The sequence below is a fragment of the Gallinula chloropus genome, assembly GCF_964237585.1.
Source record: "Gallinula chloropus genome assembly, chromosome: 6".
NCBI lineage: Eukaryota > Metazoa > Chordata > Aves > Gruiformes > Rallidae > Gallinula > Gallinula chloropus.
In genome coordinates, this window is record NC_140091.1 from 8,408,262 (window position 1) to 8,427,234 (window position 18,973).

The 18,973-nt window shown below is 42.2% G+C and overlaps 1 protein-coding gene across 1 annotated transcript in view; it reads left to right on the top strand.

Moving 5' to 3' along the window:
- Positions 1-18,973, top strand: part of LOC311193423 (BEN domain-containing protein 5) — a gene marked incomplete at both ends in the record, with an annotated part of 931,749 nt that overhangs the window by 828,826 nt on the left and 83,950 nt on the right. Inside the window, 2 exons of the mRNA XM_084266248.1 lie at positions 2,818-2,970; positions 18,799-18,961. Of these exons, the coding sequence (XP_084122374.1) occupies positions 2,818-2,970; positions 18,799-18,961 (316 nt within the window). The remainder of the gene's footprint in view (positions 1-2,817; positions 2,971-18,798; positions 18,962-18,973) is intronic.

Sequence of the window (18,973 nt, forward strand, 5' to 3'; positions counted from 1 at the left end):
TGGATGACTTCAGTTGAATATTAAGCTGAGGTTTAGGTGACCCATGCTCTGCAGGTGAATTTCTTGCTGGATAGCCTATGGAAAACTATCTTGAGAATCTGTGCCTCCGTGTCTGTCTGTAGACGTCTTGTTCTGGAAATAGTTTGATAACTATGGATGAATAATTATCCTGTGATACTGCACAAATCATACAGCTTATGCCAGGACCTTTATTTGTGTTAAGACACAAATTGTGCTAGTCTAATGTTATATATCTTACTGTGCTTCTCTATTACTTTATATTAGTAAATATGTCCCTATTAAAAATTCTGTCTCGTTGTTCTGAAATAAGTGTGACTCAGGTCACTGATTTCTATGTGAAGGACATTCATGCTTTATAAATATCCAGTTTAACTAGATTATCTCTTCTCTTCATCATCAAATCACTGTTTTGAGACTCTGCAACATGTTCTGTTTTACGGTGATGTGCCAGTGTGCATCTGATCTCATCAAATTCTCTTTCTGATGGGAAAATTATCTTATGAAAAGGAATATTACTCAGTCTTGGTTTTAATTTCTGTATGTTTGGAGAGGAAGAAAATCCTGTGTGGTATTTCATCCTGACAATGCTAATCTTTCACCTCAGTGCTGGATCTCTGAATAGCACACGCGTGCTTTATTGCAGTGTTGGTCCTCCATAGCGCAGCATAATGCTTTGGCAGGAGCAAACAATTTATTGTATTAGAGTCAAAGACAATCAAATGTTCCTTTCCTATGAAGCATGGTCAGATATTGATATTGCATTAGCTAACGTTTTAACATAGGAGAGGCTTAATAAGATACAGTATTACTCTCTCTAGGCTGTTTAATTAAACTAAACAGTCACTGTGTATTGTACATTGGTTTTCTGCCAAGGGAAAGTAAATCTGTATCATATTAGTTTCACATACCAAATGATGTTCTCCCCCCATCAGAGACTCTAGAAGAGCTGACACTGCTGTCACATGAACTGCATAATACAATCTGCATTTGTATTACATTGGGCTGTTTTGTAGCTCAGTACTCTCCAGCAGCCTTAGCAAGCTTTGTGTGCAGATGAGATGTGCAGCCAGAGAACTACATGTTGTGTTTTACCGGCCAGGTTCTCTATTTGCTGCTGAGGGGTGCAGGGCTAAGCATTGTAATCCCTGTCCTGCTCACAGAGCTCTTCTTCCTCCCCCTGTTGGGGCAGGGAGATTTGAACTGTATCCTCTGGTCACTGGGAAGGTCCTTACTGGCCCCATGGTGGCCAGATGACAGGGATGGGTTTGTCACTGTCTAGTCACAGAGCACCATCTGCTCAGGACCAGAAGCTGCAAGAGCTTGGAGAAGCTCTGGGCAGACCAGTGGCATCTGCTCTGGTAGCACTTTTTAGTACCAGTTGTTGCCTTCACACTGCTGCTGATGGCTCTGTGCGGGGTGATCAAGGTGAACGCTCACTCTTTGCCACTGATGGCAGTGCAAGTGCTGTCACTTATCTATGACACGAGGAGAAAGATGTGTCCCTGAACTGGAGATTGAGCAGGGGTTTCCTACAGAGCTTCCTTGCCAATCCAGGAAGGGTGTAGGGAGAGCAGGCTCTTCTCTTTTAGGGGGTCTTGGTGCTTTCTTCTGAAGGAGAGTTGATGCAGATTCACATGAGAAGCTGTAGGCAGAGAGGAATTCAAGGCACATGCTTTTGGGAGCTGTTCTGTTGAATTAGTGCTTCAAAGCACAGTACGACAAAACCATTTGTGGTGTTTCTCCTTATACACTGAAATAAACTGCTCAGGAGATACTGCAGTCTTTTTACACGATTTTGAGCCTGTCTTTCCTGGCAGAAGGGTACATCTGCACATTGTGATGCAGAACTGTGCAGAGATGGCAAAGCTATGCCTCGACAGTTATGCTCTAGATCTGGAAGGCACCTCTTTTTGTCAGTGGCACTAAGCCCTGGATCAAAGCGAAGGGTAATGCTTGACTATTTCACAGTGTCCTGTGCTATGTGAACATCCCTGTCTTCTCAGAACAGGTAGACAAATGCCTGTCAGGGTTTGGACCCAGGCAGCAGCCACTTGCTCACTTAGATTGGGGAGAGAATCAGAAGAGTAAAAGTAAGAAAACTCATGGGTTGACATAACGACAATTTAATATATAAAGCAAAAGCCACACAGCACAAGCAAAGGAAACAAAGGAACTATTTCACCACTTCCCATGAACTGGCATCTGTTCAGCAATCTCCAGCAAATCAGGACTGCATCATGTGTGACAGTGACTTGGGAAGGCAAATGCCATCACTTAAAATGCTCCCCCTTCCTTCTTCTTCCCCCAGCTTTATATGCTGATATGGAATATTGCTTTGGTCAGCTGGTGTCAGCTGTCCTGGCTGTGTCCCCTCCCAGATCCTTCTGCACCCCCACTCTACTCACTGGTGGGTAGGGTGTGAGAAGCAGAAAAGGCCTTGGCTCTGTGTAAGTGCTGCTCTGCAGTAACAAGACCAGCTCTCTATCACCAACATTGTTTTCAGCACAAATCCAAAGCAGAGCCCCATGCTAGCTACTGTGAAGAAAATGACCTCTCTTCCAGCCAAAACCAGCTCACTAGAATGGTCTTGTGTTGCATCTCACACACCCCCACAAAGAGACATGAATGGTTGGATGCATCAAAGCAATGTCTTTAGCATGGCTCACTGATGCTGGCACCACGGTTAGAGTCAAATCTGATGGCAGTATTGGATTTATGGGAGGCTTCACCGATGTAACACAGTTATGATTTATCTCATGCTGAATGTTTTTGGTTGCTGTTGTTTTTCCTCAACAGAAGATTAACCTGGAGTTCTATATTGACATCCATGCCCACTCCACCATGATGAATGGCTTCATGTATGGGAACATCTTTGAAGATGAGGAAAGGTTTCAGCGACAGGCTGTTTTCCCCAAGTTACTCTGTCAGAATGCTGAAGACTTCTCTTATGTAAGCAACATTCTCTTAATTAATTTTTCCCTAATTTATTTTTTAATGATAAATATCTGGCTTAATTGAATTATGTGAGTTTTATTTGAATGTGAACAGAAGGCTACTTAAAATTTTTGTCATTATTAGTTACCATCTTCCTTCTTACCCAAAGGTAAGTTGTAATCTTATGTGTTGTCATTAGACACATGAACAGAAGCAGGTTCTTCATCTTCTATGCTGTAACCTTTGGTTATGAATTACTGGAACACTTGGTTTTTATCAAAAGATATTGTCTTTTGCTCAACTAGATCATCTTTATTGTTTCACTCTTTATATTACATTACATTGGCAATTTTTTTTTTACTTGTACACTTTAAATAATAATATAATAGCCAAGTAAAAATAATAAACTTGAAAGAAAAGGTTAGATAATTTTCTGTTGAAAGCTGTGGCAAAGGCATTGTATGCTTTTGAAATTCTTTGATATTACCGTGGAAAAATCTTCTGCAAAGAAATCTGCAGTTACTCAATACATCTGTAACTTGGAAGAAAGTATGTGTGTAGGTGTCTCTGGACATCAGAAATAAATGGTAAACTCCTATAAATGAGTTGGAAAGAGGCATATGATTTTAGAGGAAGTTTCAGATAGAGTAGAATAGATCCTTAGCACACATTGGTTGCAGTAGCTCTGCAGGATTCTGGTTCAGTGTGATGCAACTTCGTGTCTGAGTACAACATCCTGGATCATTCCACAGCTGTTCAAGTAGAACACACAACACCCAAGACTGCCTGCAACTGCTGACTTGCTTCTCCTGGCCCATTCTACATGCCTGTGGAGTTGCCAGCTAAGCTACTTTGTATAGCCCTCACATGTGCTGTTCCAGTCTATGTGCTCCAGGTTTATAGACAATCTTTCAAACCCAAGGTGTTTGGTGTGCCATGTTACTTGGACTGGGATAAGGAATATTCAGAAATGCATCTCAGCTGAGGCAGTGGGAAGTTTCAGCCGTGAGCTGTGAGGAGGGAAGGCAGTGGATGACATTTGTCAGCTATGTAATGGGAGAAAGCTCAATTAAAATTACTTTGGAATCACACATTAAGCAGAGAAGAGCAGAACTTAATGTTTGGGCCCTGGTTTTATATCTGTAATATTCTTAACCCTCTTTGTTACCTACCATACGTTTTTGCAGTCTTTGCTGTTGACATTTTGCTTATACTCATCCTCCTGGTACTGAGAGGTAAACCTGGATGTCCTCCCGAAGATGGGGACAGCTTGAGGTATGGTGCCTGCCTCCTCTGCAGTGCCATCCCAACCAGCTTGTGGTGGTGGGTGGAGGAGGATAGGGACCCTGCAGCATTCCATGTGTTCAGCTCCAGAGAAACAAAATCTATGAACCAATACAAAAGCAGAGGTGTCTGCACAGCAAAAGAAACTGCAGGTGGGGGTGGGGGAGGGAGGGGTAAGGCCATTTTCATCATGGCAGAGAGTAGCCTAATGCTTTTTTATCAAGATGCAGTAGAGATTTTTTTTCTCTCTGGTGTTTGTGCATATTGCATTTTGGAGTTTGAGTGGGAAGTCAGTATTGAAGTGGAGCAATACCACTGTCTTCTTGAAGATCTGTTCAGCAGAAAGGAGGAGGAATTGAAACCTCCAGATTCCTGTCCGCTTCTCTATTGCATGGTGGTTTGTTTTATGCAAGAGTGGAAAAAAGTTTGGATCAGTCTCTGACTTTTTCAAGACTAAGCAGAAGATATCCTTTCCTCTGCCTTTTCTGATCCCAAGCAGGGGCCTCCGGTAGACCAAACATTTCCTTTCCATTCTTGGGATCAGCAGAGGCAGCTGGCCAGGGAATGCCCAGGAGGGTGTGAGGCTTCCTCTTTTGTCTCAAAGCATCGTTTAAACATTGTCAGTATTGTTTAACCATAGTCCATATGTTTGGGGGGTTCAGGGGACTGCTGCAGTGTGAAGCTTTCTGTAGTCAACCACTTGAGGGTGTCTTAGAAAACTGTCCAGAAGACCAAATCCATACTAAATGAGGAGGGACAGCAGCCTCGTCTGTCCCTGGGAGCCCAGGGGAGAGGGAGACAGGTTCAAGGAACAGACTGTTCTTGTCCGAGAAGACCTCAATGATTGAGTTTATCTGCACCTGGTTGTTTCAAAAACACATTATAGATAAGGGGACAGTCACAGATCATAGTAATGAAAACCTGCAATTGATAGCAGTCCAGAAATTTTGTGCTCAAGTGTGGGATTTCTGCCTGTTACTGCGGGAGATTAAGTGTTCCTCTTAGCACAAGCCTCAGTTGACAAAAGGAAAATCTTTGAGAAAATGACGTAGGAAATAGAAGCCAATAGCTAAATAAACAGTGCAGTCTCTCCCCTTTGACTCTCAATCTCCTTTCTGTAGAAGCTGGCAATTGGATATATATATTGGCATCCAGTGCACCACAGTTTGACTTTGTTGCTGCTGGCACTCTGGACACTGGGCTTTCTTGACCGGTCTCTCAAGACCGGCATCTTTTCCCTGCCATCCATCCAAGCCATTCTTCTCAGGGCAGTTGAGGGGACAGAAGTGTTGGAAAAGGAAACCACCACAAAGTGTCCAATGGATATGAAGCAAGAGGACTGGATATTACTGCTGTGTCCAAGTGGGAAAGTCTCTGTTCTCTTGTTTTCAGCTCCAGCCATGTGGGTTCTGTGACTGGCTGGAAATATCAGGGGTGAAGTTTGCTGCTGGAAAGAGAGGAAAGGGATCCAGAGCTTCCTGCATTTAAAAAGGGGGGAAAAAATAGTGTTGAAGATTAAAAATAGTGTATGTAAATATGCCCTATTGACTGCTGAAAGGGAAGGGGGGAAGTGCATCGTTAACATTACCAGGCTGGTGTTTGAAAGTGTGGGAATGGACCACTGTTGTTACTAATTAATTTTCCAAAGCTTCAGGAGGTCTCATTTACATTGTATGCTGCTGCGGCCATTTGTTGGGATTATAATACTTCAACAGCAGCACTTCAAGTGAAAACTGGCGGCTGCATGAAGTGTTGTCCATAATTGACTAGCTCCATGTCTTCACACAGCACAGAGACAATGTTCCATTATGTTATCCATTGACAGTATCATTGAAAAGATTACTCTCCTTAAGCATCTGTCAACCTTGATTGATTTACAAGGGACAAAGAACTGAAAAGGTTTGAAGTGCGGGTACAATTTTTGCCACCGTTTAGCATACATAATGGTTCTCCTTTGATGTCAAAAGCTCATCTTCTATTAATAATGCAGAGGGCTTTTGAATGCAGGCTACTTGTATGGAGTTCCACACTAATAACCTACTTGCTGTGAAATGGGATTCACTTTGGAGAAGCAGTCATTTGTCTGGGTTTTACATGTTCGGAATGAATCCCGACTCAAAGGGATTTCTTTCAGTGCTCTGCATGATTGCAGCTGAGCCCGGCACGGGTTAGGGAAAGCAGGCAAATCCTAGGCTGCTCCTCCAGCCGAGAATCTGGCAGAAATCACGCAGCCAGATGCAAAGGAGCATGAACAACAAGCCTAAGATGATGCGATCAAATGCCTTGTGCCGTTTTGTCTGGCAACCTTCTATTAATATACTTTAGAGTGCATTTCATGCCTGAACTGCTTTCTTCACCTGTCATTTCCAATAGGTCTTTTTATTTAAATGACAGCATCCAAGGGAGATTGGTGATTAGAGTAGGGGATGGATCGGGGATTTGCGCCCGCGTGCCTGATGTAGGACCACAGGCAAGTCACCCGAAGTCTCTGTACCCCGTCTGTTGAGGAGATCATGTAACCTCCCGGTACTCTGGCAGGCTGGCTGTGGTTTGCAGGTGAAAGTCGTGGAAGGGACCACGAATTCTTTGTTTGTATGTGACTCCAGGAACAGGAGGCCTGCCTTTGGTTTAGCTGTCAGCATGTGAAGAGGAAGGTGAAAGCAGAGCTAGGAACTTTTTTCTCCCAAATAAATACATGTGACATTCTTGGGCAGCTGTCTGGGGAAAAAGGACAAATTCTGTAAGGAAAACTTTTTATAGTTTCAAGGTTTAAGAAAGGTATTTTTAAACACTGGAGAGTAAATATAATCTGTATGAAAGCTCTAACAGTAAGAGCTGACAAGCTCTTCTGAAAGGCTGACTCATTGGGTTTTAGGAGCAGCTGTTGACACCATGTCTGAGTGTGTTACACATCAGCCATAGCTAGGAGTTGCTGCAGTATTTGGAGGGGTGTTCTTCATTTGACCTTTCTTGTTCTGGAGAGTGGATTAGTCATAACGACCAGACACAAGCACTTGAGCATTTCAAGAAACTGCTAGTCTTAGGGGTGGCTAATTTTGACCTTTGTGACAGTATGAGAGGAGACCATCTGTTCTCTCTGGTTCATTTAAAAGAAACAACTGCAGCCATTCTTGGATGGCTTTATCACTTCACAGAGATTGCTTTTCTTTGCAGTTAAAGGAAAAAGTCTGTCCAGAGGTACTTGGCTTAATCTCGATGGTTTGTTTTTTTTTTCCTTGGACTCTGAACTGCTGGTACTTGGGGTACCTTGTAGTTCTCATTTTGCTTTCTTGTAATCAGCCTCCCAGTGGGACACATTCCCTAGAAACAGTTTGTTGTCCTTTGTGTACAATGGTTAGCCAAAGACCCTGATAAAAATTTGGGGTCCCATTATGCTGGGCATGGGGTAACTATGGAGAAAATCCACAACCTCAAGAGCTTCCAGTCACATTGGGAAAGAGACAGATGCTTAAAGAAATCAGAGAATAAATTTAGCTTTCCGAAGGGCAAGTCTGGTTTCTTTGTCAGCAGTTCCCTATGTTTTATACCACAGTGTGCACCCAACAGTGGACTCTGAAGAACACCACAACCAGTGTCCCTTTGGGAAACATGTTCTTAACCCCAGTGCAATAGCACTGTGACCTCAAATGTATTTTTGAGGCTACCATTGTCTCAGCAATATGAGAAAATCCAGATATGGGATGATTTCCTTCAGTACTTTTCGTTGTGATTTTTGTTTATTTGTTTTGGCTTTTTTAGCCTGGATATCTAAAATAGAGCAACCAAGGAAAATGTTTTAATCTTGCCTATATTGTCTATTGTTTTCCTTTTATCCAAGTACTCCAGGTCTGTTGTTCTCATTACCACAGCACCTCCCTCATCCAACCAAGCTTTTTTAGGGAGTATGTGTTCCTTCCAGCAAACTTCCCACTTACCCACAGCAGCTTTGCTGGGCTGTTACCATTTACCCTGGCTGGACATTTCCTGCTTAGTTATGTGATCCCTATTATGAGTCCCAGTGTGTTTTGGGCCATTCCTGAAGGAAGTGCTGGCACAAGTGCCTGCAGGAGTAATAACAGCTCATGAACATTGAAGGAGCCAATCCCAATAACCTGTTCTGAAATAATTAAACTGGTTTGTACTGCCTGTGGCTGGGCAGGAAAGTGGCAGCAGTGAGCAAGTTGCTTGCTGAAGTTTACTTCATCCCAAAGTAAAATCCATACTCACTTCCATCACCATCCCCTAAGTGCCTCTCTGCTGTTTTGGCAAAAAATATCTTTGTCCAAGAAAGCCAAAAGCTGTTGCTCTCAGGTTGGTTTTGTTAACATCAAGCAAGCTTAATGGGCATACTCAGAAATCTCTCAAACCCTGAACACAACAAACGATCCTACCTTCTTTTTTGTTGTCTTCTACCAGGGCGTTTCCAAGAAGAAATGCAGCATGTATATATGCTTCAGCACCCCTCTGGGAGGCATTTCAGCTTGCTGCTTCTTGGACAAGTTGCTCTATAAGTTTGTTTGTTTATCTATTTATTTATTTATTTGCTTTTCCTGGAGCCTGGATGAGGGGAAAGAGGAAACGTGTTTCTAGTGGCACAGCGAACAGACTGTAAAGCCTGTGTTTCTAAGCCTTAGAGGTTTTGGTCTCATAAGAACTCTGCCCTCTGGAGAGTCACAGCTAAATGAAACTGCTCCATTACATCCTGCTGAACCCATCCACTACTCTTTTATACAGAGGGTTGAATTGTTTTGTGCCATAAAGAAAAGGGGGAGAGGGACTTGGACATGGACGTGTGCTTGTGTAAACAGATTTTCTTTCAGTACCTTCTTGCTGTTTGTCCATATAGGGTTTGACAGCTCCTTCTCCATCCCCACACAGGTAGAGATTGTGACTGTCTACAGAAGAAACAAGTTTTCTGGTGTATTTTCAAAGATAATTATTACTCTTGCCTAATGTCAACATGCTGGGAGGAGGTGACAGCCTCCCAGAGTAGCCCAAATGAAAGGAGCATCTTTACATTCCAGTGCAAGCACCTGGCTGGCAGAGCACTGCAAATTTGACTTGGCTGGGACAAACTGTGCTGTGAAGGAAGAGGAGAAAGTTAGTTAAGAACTGGATACCTGCCCACTCCCAGGATCTCTTTCTGGTTATTACCCATTAACTATGTGATATTTTAACTTATGTAAATACAAGTCTGGTTCAGAGCAGTGAAAGAGCCCAGGAGGAGTTTGAGCAATGGTCTGTACTGGGTTGCTCTGGGAGCAGTGTGCAGCGTGCTGGCCCTCCCTTGGCGGGGTTGTTACCACCTGATTTAGACCTGCAAGTGAGCAGAACATCTCTTTGCCACAGAGCAAACAACTCTTTCTGCAAACTGCTCAGAGCAACTGCACACATGATGGTTGTATTTCCCTTTCTGCTTCTCATTGTCCTAAGCTTCTGTCATTTGTATAAATGATTATGAAAGCACTCCCAGGAGACCGCTCACGCGCTTATAAAGCTATTGTAAAGAGAAGCATTGCAGGCTACTGCTAGAGGCTATTTTATTGTATATTTTGAGGAAACGTCTCGTTTTCTACTGACAAATAGGGAAACTGAGAACTCCAGAGACAGGAGTTATTTTCTAAATGGTGTGATTATTCTGTAGAGTTTAGACTAGGAAATGCCAGCTGTGGCATCTTTGAGGAAAGATGTGCTCGAGAAACGGAGGTTGTTCTTAGTTAAAAATGGAGAGGGGGGAGGCAGATCTTTTTTTCATTATTACCCTAAAGCTTTTGCAGATCCCTTATGAGTATATCACTGGTCACAGCTTGGGCTTGCTGTTTACAGAGAGGTAAGTTCCAGGCTAATTCTCTGGAGTACAGGTGACAGGTTCATGCATAGGTTGATGGTTGAGTATGTGACATTACCATGTGTGGCTAAGCTTGCTTCTGGTGGCATGGAGAAGCAGATTCGCTGAAGAAGGAGCTGAGAGTGCCTGAGGAAATATGTTTTGGGAGATAATACACTTTGTGTGTGTGTGCATGTGTGTGTTTGGGGTGGCAGAATCTAGTGGCAAGAGGAGCTCCAACTGAAGTTTGCTTAGAGGATCTTGCCCTGTTCCAAGTGGGTACTGATGGGCAGCTCAACTCTGTAAGGAAGCCCTTGATGACTTTCGGAAGGTCTCAGGTAAGGCCATCACCACCCTGTCCAGACTGGCTGCAGGTTGGTGTTTAAGAAGCTCTCTCAAGAGCTGCTGCTCTGATTTGGATTCCAGTTGCACGAGCTGCTGCGGTGAAGCCAGTGAACTCAATAAGCAAGTTCAGCGCTGTAGCATTTGGGGAGGGGGAAGCTGTGAGTACCACCCATTTCACTGCATTTGAGGATGAATCCTGGGGAATGTGAAACACAGGCTAAATCCCTGCACTGGTGCTGAGGTAGGGAAAATAAGGGTTAAGATTGCACAAAGTATATGCTACCTCAAGTATCCTTGACAGTATGTTCTGAAACTATAGTAACCAGCATAGGATCTCTCAACAGACTAGGGATTTAGAACAATAGGACCCTTCAAAGTATTCCTTCCATATTGTAAGTATATATAAAATATATCTAGACTTGGAATAGTATCAAGAAATAGTGTATCTTCAGCTAACCTGTATTGCTTTTAATGCTAAAAAGTACACCCCTTGGGGAATAATGAGGATGCTAGTCAGGAGACCTCCCCAAATGTTTGAAACATAAAGCAAAATGTGTATGTATGAGGAGAGGGGGTGAAAGGTGGATAAGGAAATTTAAGAACAACAATCAGCTACATTTTGCTACTTGACATATTTGGTGTGCTTGCTGGTGGTAGGTGCCCAGCACTCAATTCTGAAGACTAGAAATAAACCCAAGTATCTGGACTCTTGTGTGTTGACTGGCTCTCTACATACCGAGTGAAGAACACAGATTTTGGGACAACAGTGCTGCCGATGTAACTGTATGGGGTGTGGAGACAGGCAGCAGAGGCCTGGTCAGTCCTGGAGCAGTATGGCTGGGCACTGCAGAGAGCAGAGCAGGGATGTTAATGAGTGGTGAAAAGCACAGCTATTGTGTTCTCGCAGGTGAACAGCTGAAGCCCTGAAGCACGAAACCCAGTTGCTCTTCTAACTACAGTTTCCAAAAAGGCAGCTCATTTGGTAGTTTTGGTTTTGAGGCATAAACTGAGAGCTTAAAGCTCCCTCCTTCCAACCCCTCTGCTAATGACCATGCAAATATGTGTTTTTATCAGCAAACTTAAGCAGGCATGACTGAAAGACACTTGGGAGGAACGGGGAGGGGGAAAGATCTGGTATTCCTTCGCTACACATTAAAGGGATAATGAAGCCCCTCGGGGAGCAGATGTGTGTGTGTGGTGACAAAGTACCTTTAAAGTGTTATTTCTCTGAGGAGAATTGCACTTTAAAGCCTGACAGTGTGGTGCTAGGCAGGTTGTGTTCATGGTACTCCTAGGATGTGATGCTGCCTCTAAGAAATGGTGATTGCTGTCTGCTTTCCGCTGAGCTGGAGGAAGGAAGCACAAAGAGACAGGTGGTGGAATGGTGAAAATCTCTTGGGTTTTGAGGCTATTTGGTCTTCAGGTTTCAGTTTCAGGCTTTTGTCTCTCACGTTCTTAGGACAGATCAAACTGTTTCAGATCTCTTTGTGTACCTTTTCTCACATATCCACAAGTCAGATTCTAGCTTGGCGAATACTCGCTTGTTAAACCCAAAGTTTGCTGCCCACCTCAGTGTTTCCTACCAGGTACAGAAGTTAGGAAACAAAATGCTGTCAACAGCAGAGCCATCAGTGAGAGCACACTGAGCCCTTTTTACAAGAATATCAGTCCAATCTTGTTCTCCATAACGAATCTGGAAACACTCCAACTAAAGGGATCCATCTTCAAAATAATCCTGAAGTTTTTAAACCCTCCTCTTCCCAAATACCAGTAATCACAAATGATTTTGAGATGAAGAATGTTTTCCCCCGTGCATCAGAAACACAGGAAAGCTGCATGGTGAGATGAATCAGGGACTAATTTTTCACTCTTCCCATTTCAACATGTCTCTGTTCCCAGAATCCTTCCTTTTTGCCTGATACCTCCATCTGATCAGCTTTCTGCCTTTAGGATTTTTTCCCTCCCCTTCTTTCCTCATCTACATTTCAGATACTGGCCACAGCTTGCTTGTAAAATACATTGGAGACACGCTGCCTGATTGCAACCCCTCAAATGCCATGATTTCCAAGTCTCCAGAACCAGTTGGCATGGAGTTGGTAGGCTGTCATAAAAAACACTAACATATATGCTTTCCAGTCTATTAAGAGAGTTAATGGAGCTAGTGAGAGGTGGGTGGGGGGTGAGTTAAGTTGGCTTTTGAAGTGAGAAGTTTCTTCAGTGCTTCCAGAGAACTAAGGAGATACATTTTGCTTGTATTATAGCTTGATGGGCTACCAGCTGCAAGAATGGCAGGGTTGAAGCAGTGACTGCTGGGCACACCGTGGCAGTAATTAGCTCTATGCATATGACAAAAGTGAGCTGCCAGTTGCACCCCTCTTTATAGCACCCTGTGGAGGGGCAAACAGAAGAGTGACACTATGCAGTATTGCTATTTGCAACCTTCTGTGGCAAAGATTTCAAAGCCAGTGCATTTATGCACTATATACTCTTTCTACTTTTGCAGACTTCAAATAAACCATTCTAGAAAATGAAAGTGAGTTACAACTGACGCTGTAAAGCTCTTCACTGAGATAAATTTGACATTGTCTGGTCTCCAGACCATTTCCCAATGCCATGTGTATTCTTCCTCAACATAAGTGTATTGCTCCTTTTTTCTAGAACACTAAGTGCTAACATTTTTATGATCACATTTCTTGCTATATTGGGATAGTGAGTTGAGGGCTCATAGAGGTCAGACCTGCTTTAGAAAAAGAGCTTGCTCTTCAGCTATAAGAGCAGCATCAGCAGAAACTCTGGTGAGGTTGTAATTGAGTCCTGATTACGCTTGGCTATTGTTACTGCTGATAGGTGAAGAACATGATGCAATTTGTATGCATAATCCAAGTTTACCCTAGTAGGTAAAGTGCTTATTGCTCAAATACAGAACAAGCAACATGTGGGCAGTTTTTCTGTTTTGGGATTTTTAGGAACAGTTAGCCTCAGTTGTGAAATACAGCTTATTTCCTGAATGGAAATGGCATAGGGTGAACCCAGTGTATTTTTAATTATGTGTTGGATATGATCTTAAAGGTCTTTTCCAACCAAAATGATCCTGTGATTCCATTAAACCATTCCCTAATTATGAATCTTCTTTGTTTGTCTCTGCTCTTCTCCAAGAAAGATTTACAACATGATTCCCTGGTTCTTGTCAGCATGCAGTTGAACATGCTATATCCTTTTGTAAAACATTTCCTGGACCATATGAACAAATGGGAAGGTCTTTTTTTATTCTGAGTTTTATGCAGATATCCTACTTGTGAGGACAAATGATCTTCTGGGAAACATTCACGTGTACACTGGAGGTCAAGTTTTTGAAGATGCAGTTTGTTACTTCCTTCTCTGGACAGATAAACAAACAGTTGTGCTGGAGTAGATGTGAACAACTGGTAAAATCTATCTGTTGGATTTCAGGAACCCCCTAGATCTTGCTATGTCAGAAACTCATCTTTTTCAATCTGTCTGGCTGACAATTTGTCTTCTAATTACTTTGAGTCATTTGAACTTTGTTTCCTTTCTTGCTGGGTTGGAGAAACACCTTAGGACTGATCACAAGTGAGGTGCAGTCTATACTCTTTCTCCCGTGCTAGGTGCCTCGCACAGTTGGACTTGCACTGTGGTCACACCTTGATCCTTTTTCTCCCTAATATGTTTGAGCAATGTCCCTAGGCAGGGACACCCTTCCCTAGATCAGGTTGCCCAAAGCCTCATCCTACCTGTCCTTAAACACTTCCAGGGATGTGGCTTCGCTGTCCATCAGTGGATGGACATTTTCAGCCCTTTTTGGTATCTCTTCCTCCACTGAACAGTGGACCCAGATTTTCTGTGTTTTGCTTCCAATTTTTCCTTTTGTGCAACCTGAGATTTTCTGGTGCTGTGTAAGTAGACAAGTCCCCTGTGGAGTCATACTGAGGTCGAGGCCCCACCTGTGGAAGCTCCCACTGAGCAGAACCACTTAGATTCCAGGTCCATCAGGATGCCAGAGAATGAACTTGGGTAAATTCAGTCACAGATGTGAGCAATGTGCTGTTGTCCCTCTTTGGCTTTTGGAGCTACTGATGTCACAAACTCATAAAGGGACTTAGAGGCAATCAGTAAGCTGTCTGCTCTTACTTTGTGAATATGGACTGCTCAGGGCATTCATTCCAGTAATTGTTAGCAGGACTCTGGAGCAGTGCTGAGAAAACTAGTGTCCTTCAGACATATGGGAGCTGCTTAAGCTGTTGAATTTGTAAGCTAGCTACCAGTGCTTGCATTCACTGAGGAGAGAAACTGTGTGGTTGGGAGTGCCCTTACCAGCCAAGAGATGAGGCTTCCCTGGAGACAGGGGTTCTGGCACATTGAGAGGTCTCATCAGGTGTGAGTGAAAGCTGGGTGTAGTTTTCTGGTGGGTTTCTTCCCAACAGGAAGACGGGTAATCCATGACCTTTCATGCTCTGCACTTTTACCACTGGGTTCTTGTTGCTTGGCACCTCCTACCCCTGTAGATAGCTATTTTTTCACCAAAATTTCTCACATAAACTGAGAAACAGAGTCCTTCTGTGAGCTTTAATATATCTGTGTGTTTTAATAACAAATTACTGTTTATTTTATACAAATATCCCTATTTAAGAACTTCAAAGTCTTTGGTGTTACCCCATCCCCCACCCTCCAGACTTTGCACTTTTTGCTGCTGCTGCTGTTGACACTCCCATGCGATGCAGCCTTGGAGAAATAAATATTTGTTTAGCTGTTCTCCTGCTGTGCCTGCTCAGTGCATTTGCTTAATGATGACTTCAGTTCAGCTTTGCAAGGGGTTTAGGGCAATAGATTCTTCCAGAAAAAAACAAGAGACTTATTTGTAGACAACCTTACCTGTGTTCTCTCCTTCCTCTTGCCCCCGACCCCACTCTACTTTGCCCCAGGTCAGAGTTCGATTAAATAAATGGGCACGCAAAAGGCTCTTTCTTTGCCATGACAACACATGGCTTTTCATAGCCTTTCTTTCAGCATTATCCATGGCCAAGATCAGTTCTGGTGAGGAGTCAAAGTTTTGACTGTTTATTTCTCCACTCCATTTATCTTGGCTTGCAACAGTGAGGTAGAAGGTTGAACTCAAGCAAGTACCTACTCCCCTTTCCTTGTCATTAGTTTTCTTGAATTTGTAATTTTCTTCTTTTTGTCTAAAACATCAGATCCCATTCAACATTTGCTGTAAAGCCAAGCCACTCTTTCAAAACCTATGTGTTTTCATACTTGAAGGGTTTATGTTACTTTTTCTCTACTTCAACCTTCTTGATTCAATTCAGAGATACTACTTTTTATTCAAAACATCACGTTCCTCTATGCCATCAGATTTTTTGAAAATGAGGAGAAAGTTAACCTCCAAAATCTGCATTTATGCACCTAAATGTTCAGCTTTTTATTTGTATCAAAGAAATGAACAAGTGATTTTATTAATGCCATTGCCATTTAATGTAATTTTGCACAGATGAAACTGGAACTCTATTACCAAAAATCCCCCCAAACCAACCAACCAAACAAAATAACCCAAACAAAATAAAAATAAGCTAAACCCCACAAAGTACCGTTATTAAAATTCAAAGTCTGGAACAATCCAAATTTTGTTTTCTTTTTTTTTTATCCATTTACAAAATCTTTTTCAAATTATTTAAGCTACTTATGCTTCACTTCTGAAATATGGTAAGTATCATTTTGCCAATAACTAGATCCAACTTCCAAGCTATTTTCTGCCAGAAAACAAAAATCACTTCAGTGAAGTAATACATCAGACTCTCCCTTCATCTATTTCCAGCTGATGAGGCTTCAGCTTACAGCAGAGATTGTTTTTATTAGGCCCTGAGTACATGACGCTGGCACTTGTGCAGCTGAGTTTTGTCTGACTATTATCACTCTGGACCTCGAAGTCATCCCACTGCTTGTTTTTTGGGTTGTTTTTTTTTTGTATGGTATTCAGAGCCTCCTCCATAATGATGATTCATTCCACAGTGTGTCATCAGCAAATTTTGTTGGCATGGTCCTCTTTTACTGTGCCAAGAACTGTGATGAAAATATTATGTAAGATTTATCTCAAGAACCATCTATGAGGAATTCAACTCATAACCTTCCTTTAGCCTGAATGAAATCATGGGAAATAGAGCTGAAAAGGACCTCCAGTCCAAACTGTATCCCAAAGACATGAGCGATACTCTGCAGATTCTTGTCCAATTTGTTCTTAAACATAGTTGATGAGATTCCATAATTTTCATGGATACTCCATATCAGTAACCGAGTCTCCTAGTCACTGGAGTCCTTCTCTCCCTAATGTCTGCCCTGAATCACTTTGACATTTTCCTTGTTTGCACTGTGCCAAATAGAGCCACAGACTGAGCTCATTCCCCCTGTGCATGATGCTTCTGCTCACAAACCACAATACCATGTTCTGACACATTTGTTATCTTCTTCATTTGAGCTGGCTCCATATACCCATATTTATCATCTGATGCTTTCATTCATTAAAAGTTCCACCACAGGTATTCATTTGAACATGAAGGGCTATCCATTGAAATCCACGTCTCCTTAACTTATGAGGCAATCCCAGAGCATCATAATCTTCCTTTATCTCTGAATTTTAACCCAAAGACAAAACTTTCCTCTGTTTCAGCCTCTCAGTACTCTGTGAAGGCTTCATTTGCAGGAAGTTGATTACCTCTTTAGACCTCCTTAAGTATTTTATTCCATATATCAAATTAGCAATTAATTTCTTCATCGCTCCTTATGAGCGCTTTACCTCCCTGTCCAATATGTATTCAGAATACCCACAAGGTTTCTGCCATGTAATTTGGAGGAAAGTATATGATATGTACATAGCAGAATAAATTCTGTCTACAATTTACCACAAAGCTAAATATTATGGTACCACAAAGAAAACAAGTTGCATTTGCAAACTCCTAATGCTAATAAGAAAACCAACTCCATCTTATTCTAATTAACCTGGAAAGCCTTCCTTTTTATAACAAAAGAGAGACCAACACCATTCAGAATATTAATGAACCCGCAGATATTTCCATTCTTTATATCTTCTGGTTACACTACTAATCAAGAATTGTTGCTTATTTCAGTATTAGTCTGATTTTCTATGTCTAGAGAAGTTTAACATTTTGAACCATTGCATCTAATCTTTTTAATAAGAAAGAAATCTTGTCTGCCCTGATTTTGATAAGAGATGGACTTGATAAACACTAACGTGTTAACAAGAAAAGATACTAGCCTAAAGGTTCAACAGGAGGACCCCTGCATAGCTCAATTCCTCATGGGCCCTGTGTTAAGGGTTCTTCATGTTTCATTGGCAACATAAAAGTCTTAAGGCAAGACATATTAAGGCCCTTTTAGCAAAAGATCCAGGTTGGATCTACTAAGTGGGGTTTTTTTGATTACTTGGTTTGTTTTTTTGTGGTGGTCAGTAGCTTGTGCTAGATTGACTCAGTCTGAGGGTTATGAGGTTTGTGAATGGAGTCTGATAATGAAAGTGAAATCAGAATCCTTTTTCTGTCTAGTTGATAGGAACAAGCTCTGAGACTTCAATCAACCACAAGAGCTCCCCTTTAGTCTCCAGATGTCATGCCTTCAAAGGAGAGCTAAAACTCATTTGTGGAAATACCCGGAGTCCTCCTCTCCACCCCTCAAATGAATAGTCATAAAGCTGTAGGGTTCTTAAAGCCAGAGCTTCAGTAATAGGACAAAATACTGCCTTTTATACTGTGCTGCTAATGCTGTAAAATAGTGCAGTACTTTTTTCCACCCAGAGAGCAACACCCAGTTAACATTTAAGTTAGTGAAGTGGAAATTTGTGTGACCTAATTTAAGAACCAGTCAAATGTCTTAGGTGAGAAAGTTTCACTAAAATGTAAATGTCACTCTATTTCTACTTTGCTTAAGAGAGTCCAGGGTAAGGGATGGGGGAGAATGGTTACAGTACAGGGCAGTGCAGTAGAGAGAAGCAACCCAGTACTGAAATAATAGTCCAGCTTACCTTTGAGAATGGAGGGTCTAGAAAGTTCACTTTCAACTCATGCATATGACAGGCTCTCTTTGTGTTATCCAAAAGGGGAGGAGAAGAGCTGATGTTACTAGCAAGCCGAGATTAATTTTGTGAAAGTCTGCAAGGTATTATTTATAGTCTGTGTGCCAGAAACGTGTTTCCATTAATGGTCTCTCCTGGCCATGCTCAAAAAATAGTGCAGCTTCATATAGTGTAAATGAGTCATGGGAATGTGAATTTAACAGGTTTCTATTTTAACAGACTTCTTCCTAACCCTTCCCTTCTTCCACTCATGAACTTTCTTCATGTTTCTGTGTTCATTCTCCTGCAGTCCAGTACATCATTCAACAGAGATGCTGTTAAAGCAGGGACAGGACGGCGTTTCCTTGGCGGGCTGTTAAACGATACATCCTACTGCTACACACTGGAAGTCTCATTCTACAGCTACATATTGGGTGGGCCTACTTCTGCTGTCCCCTACACAGAAGAAGCATGTATCCTTTTGA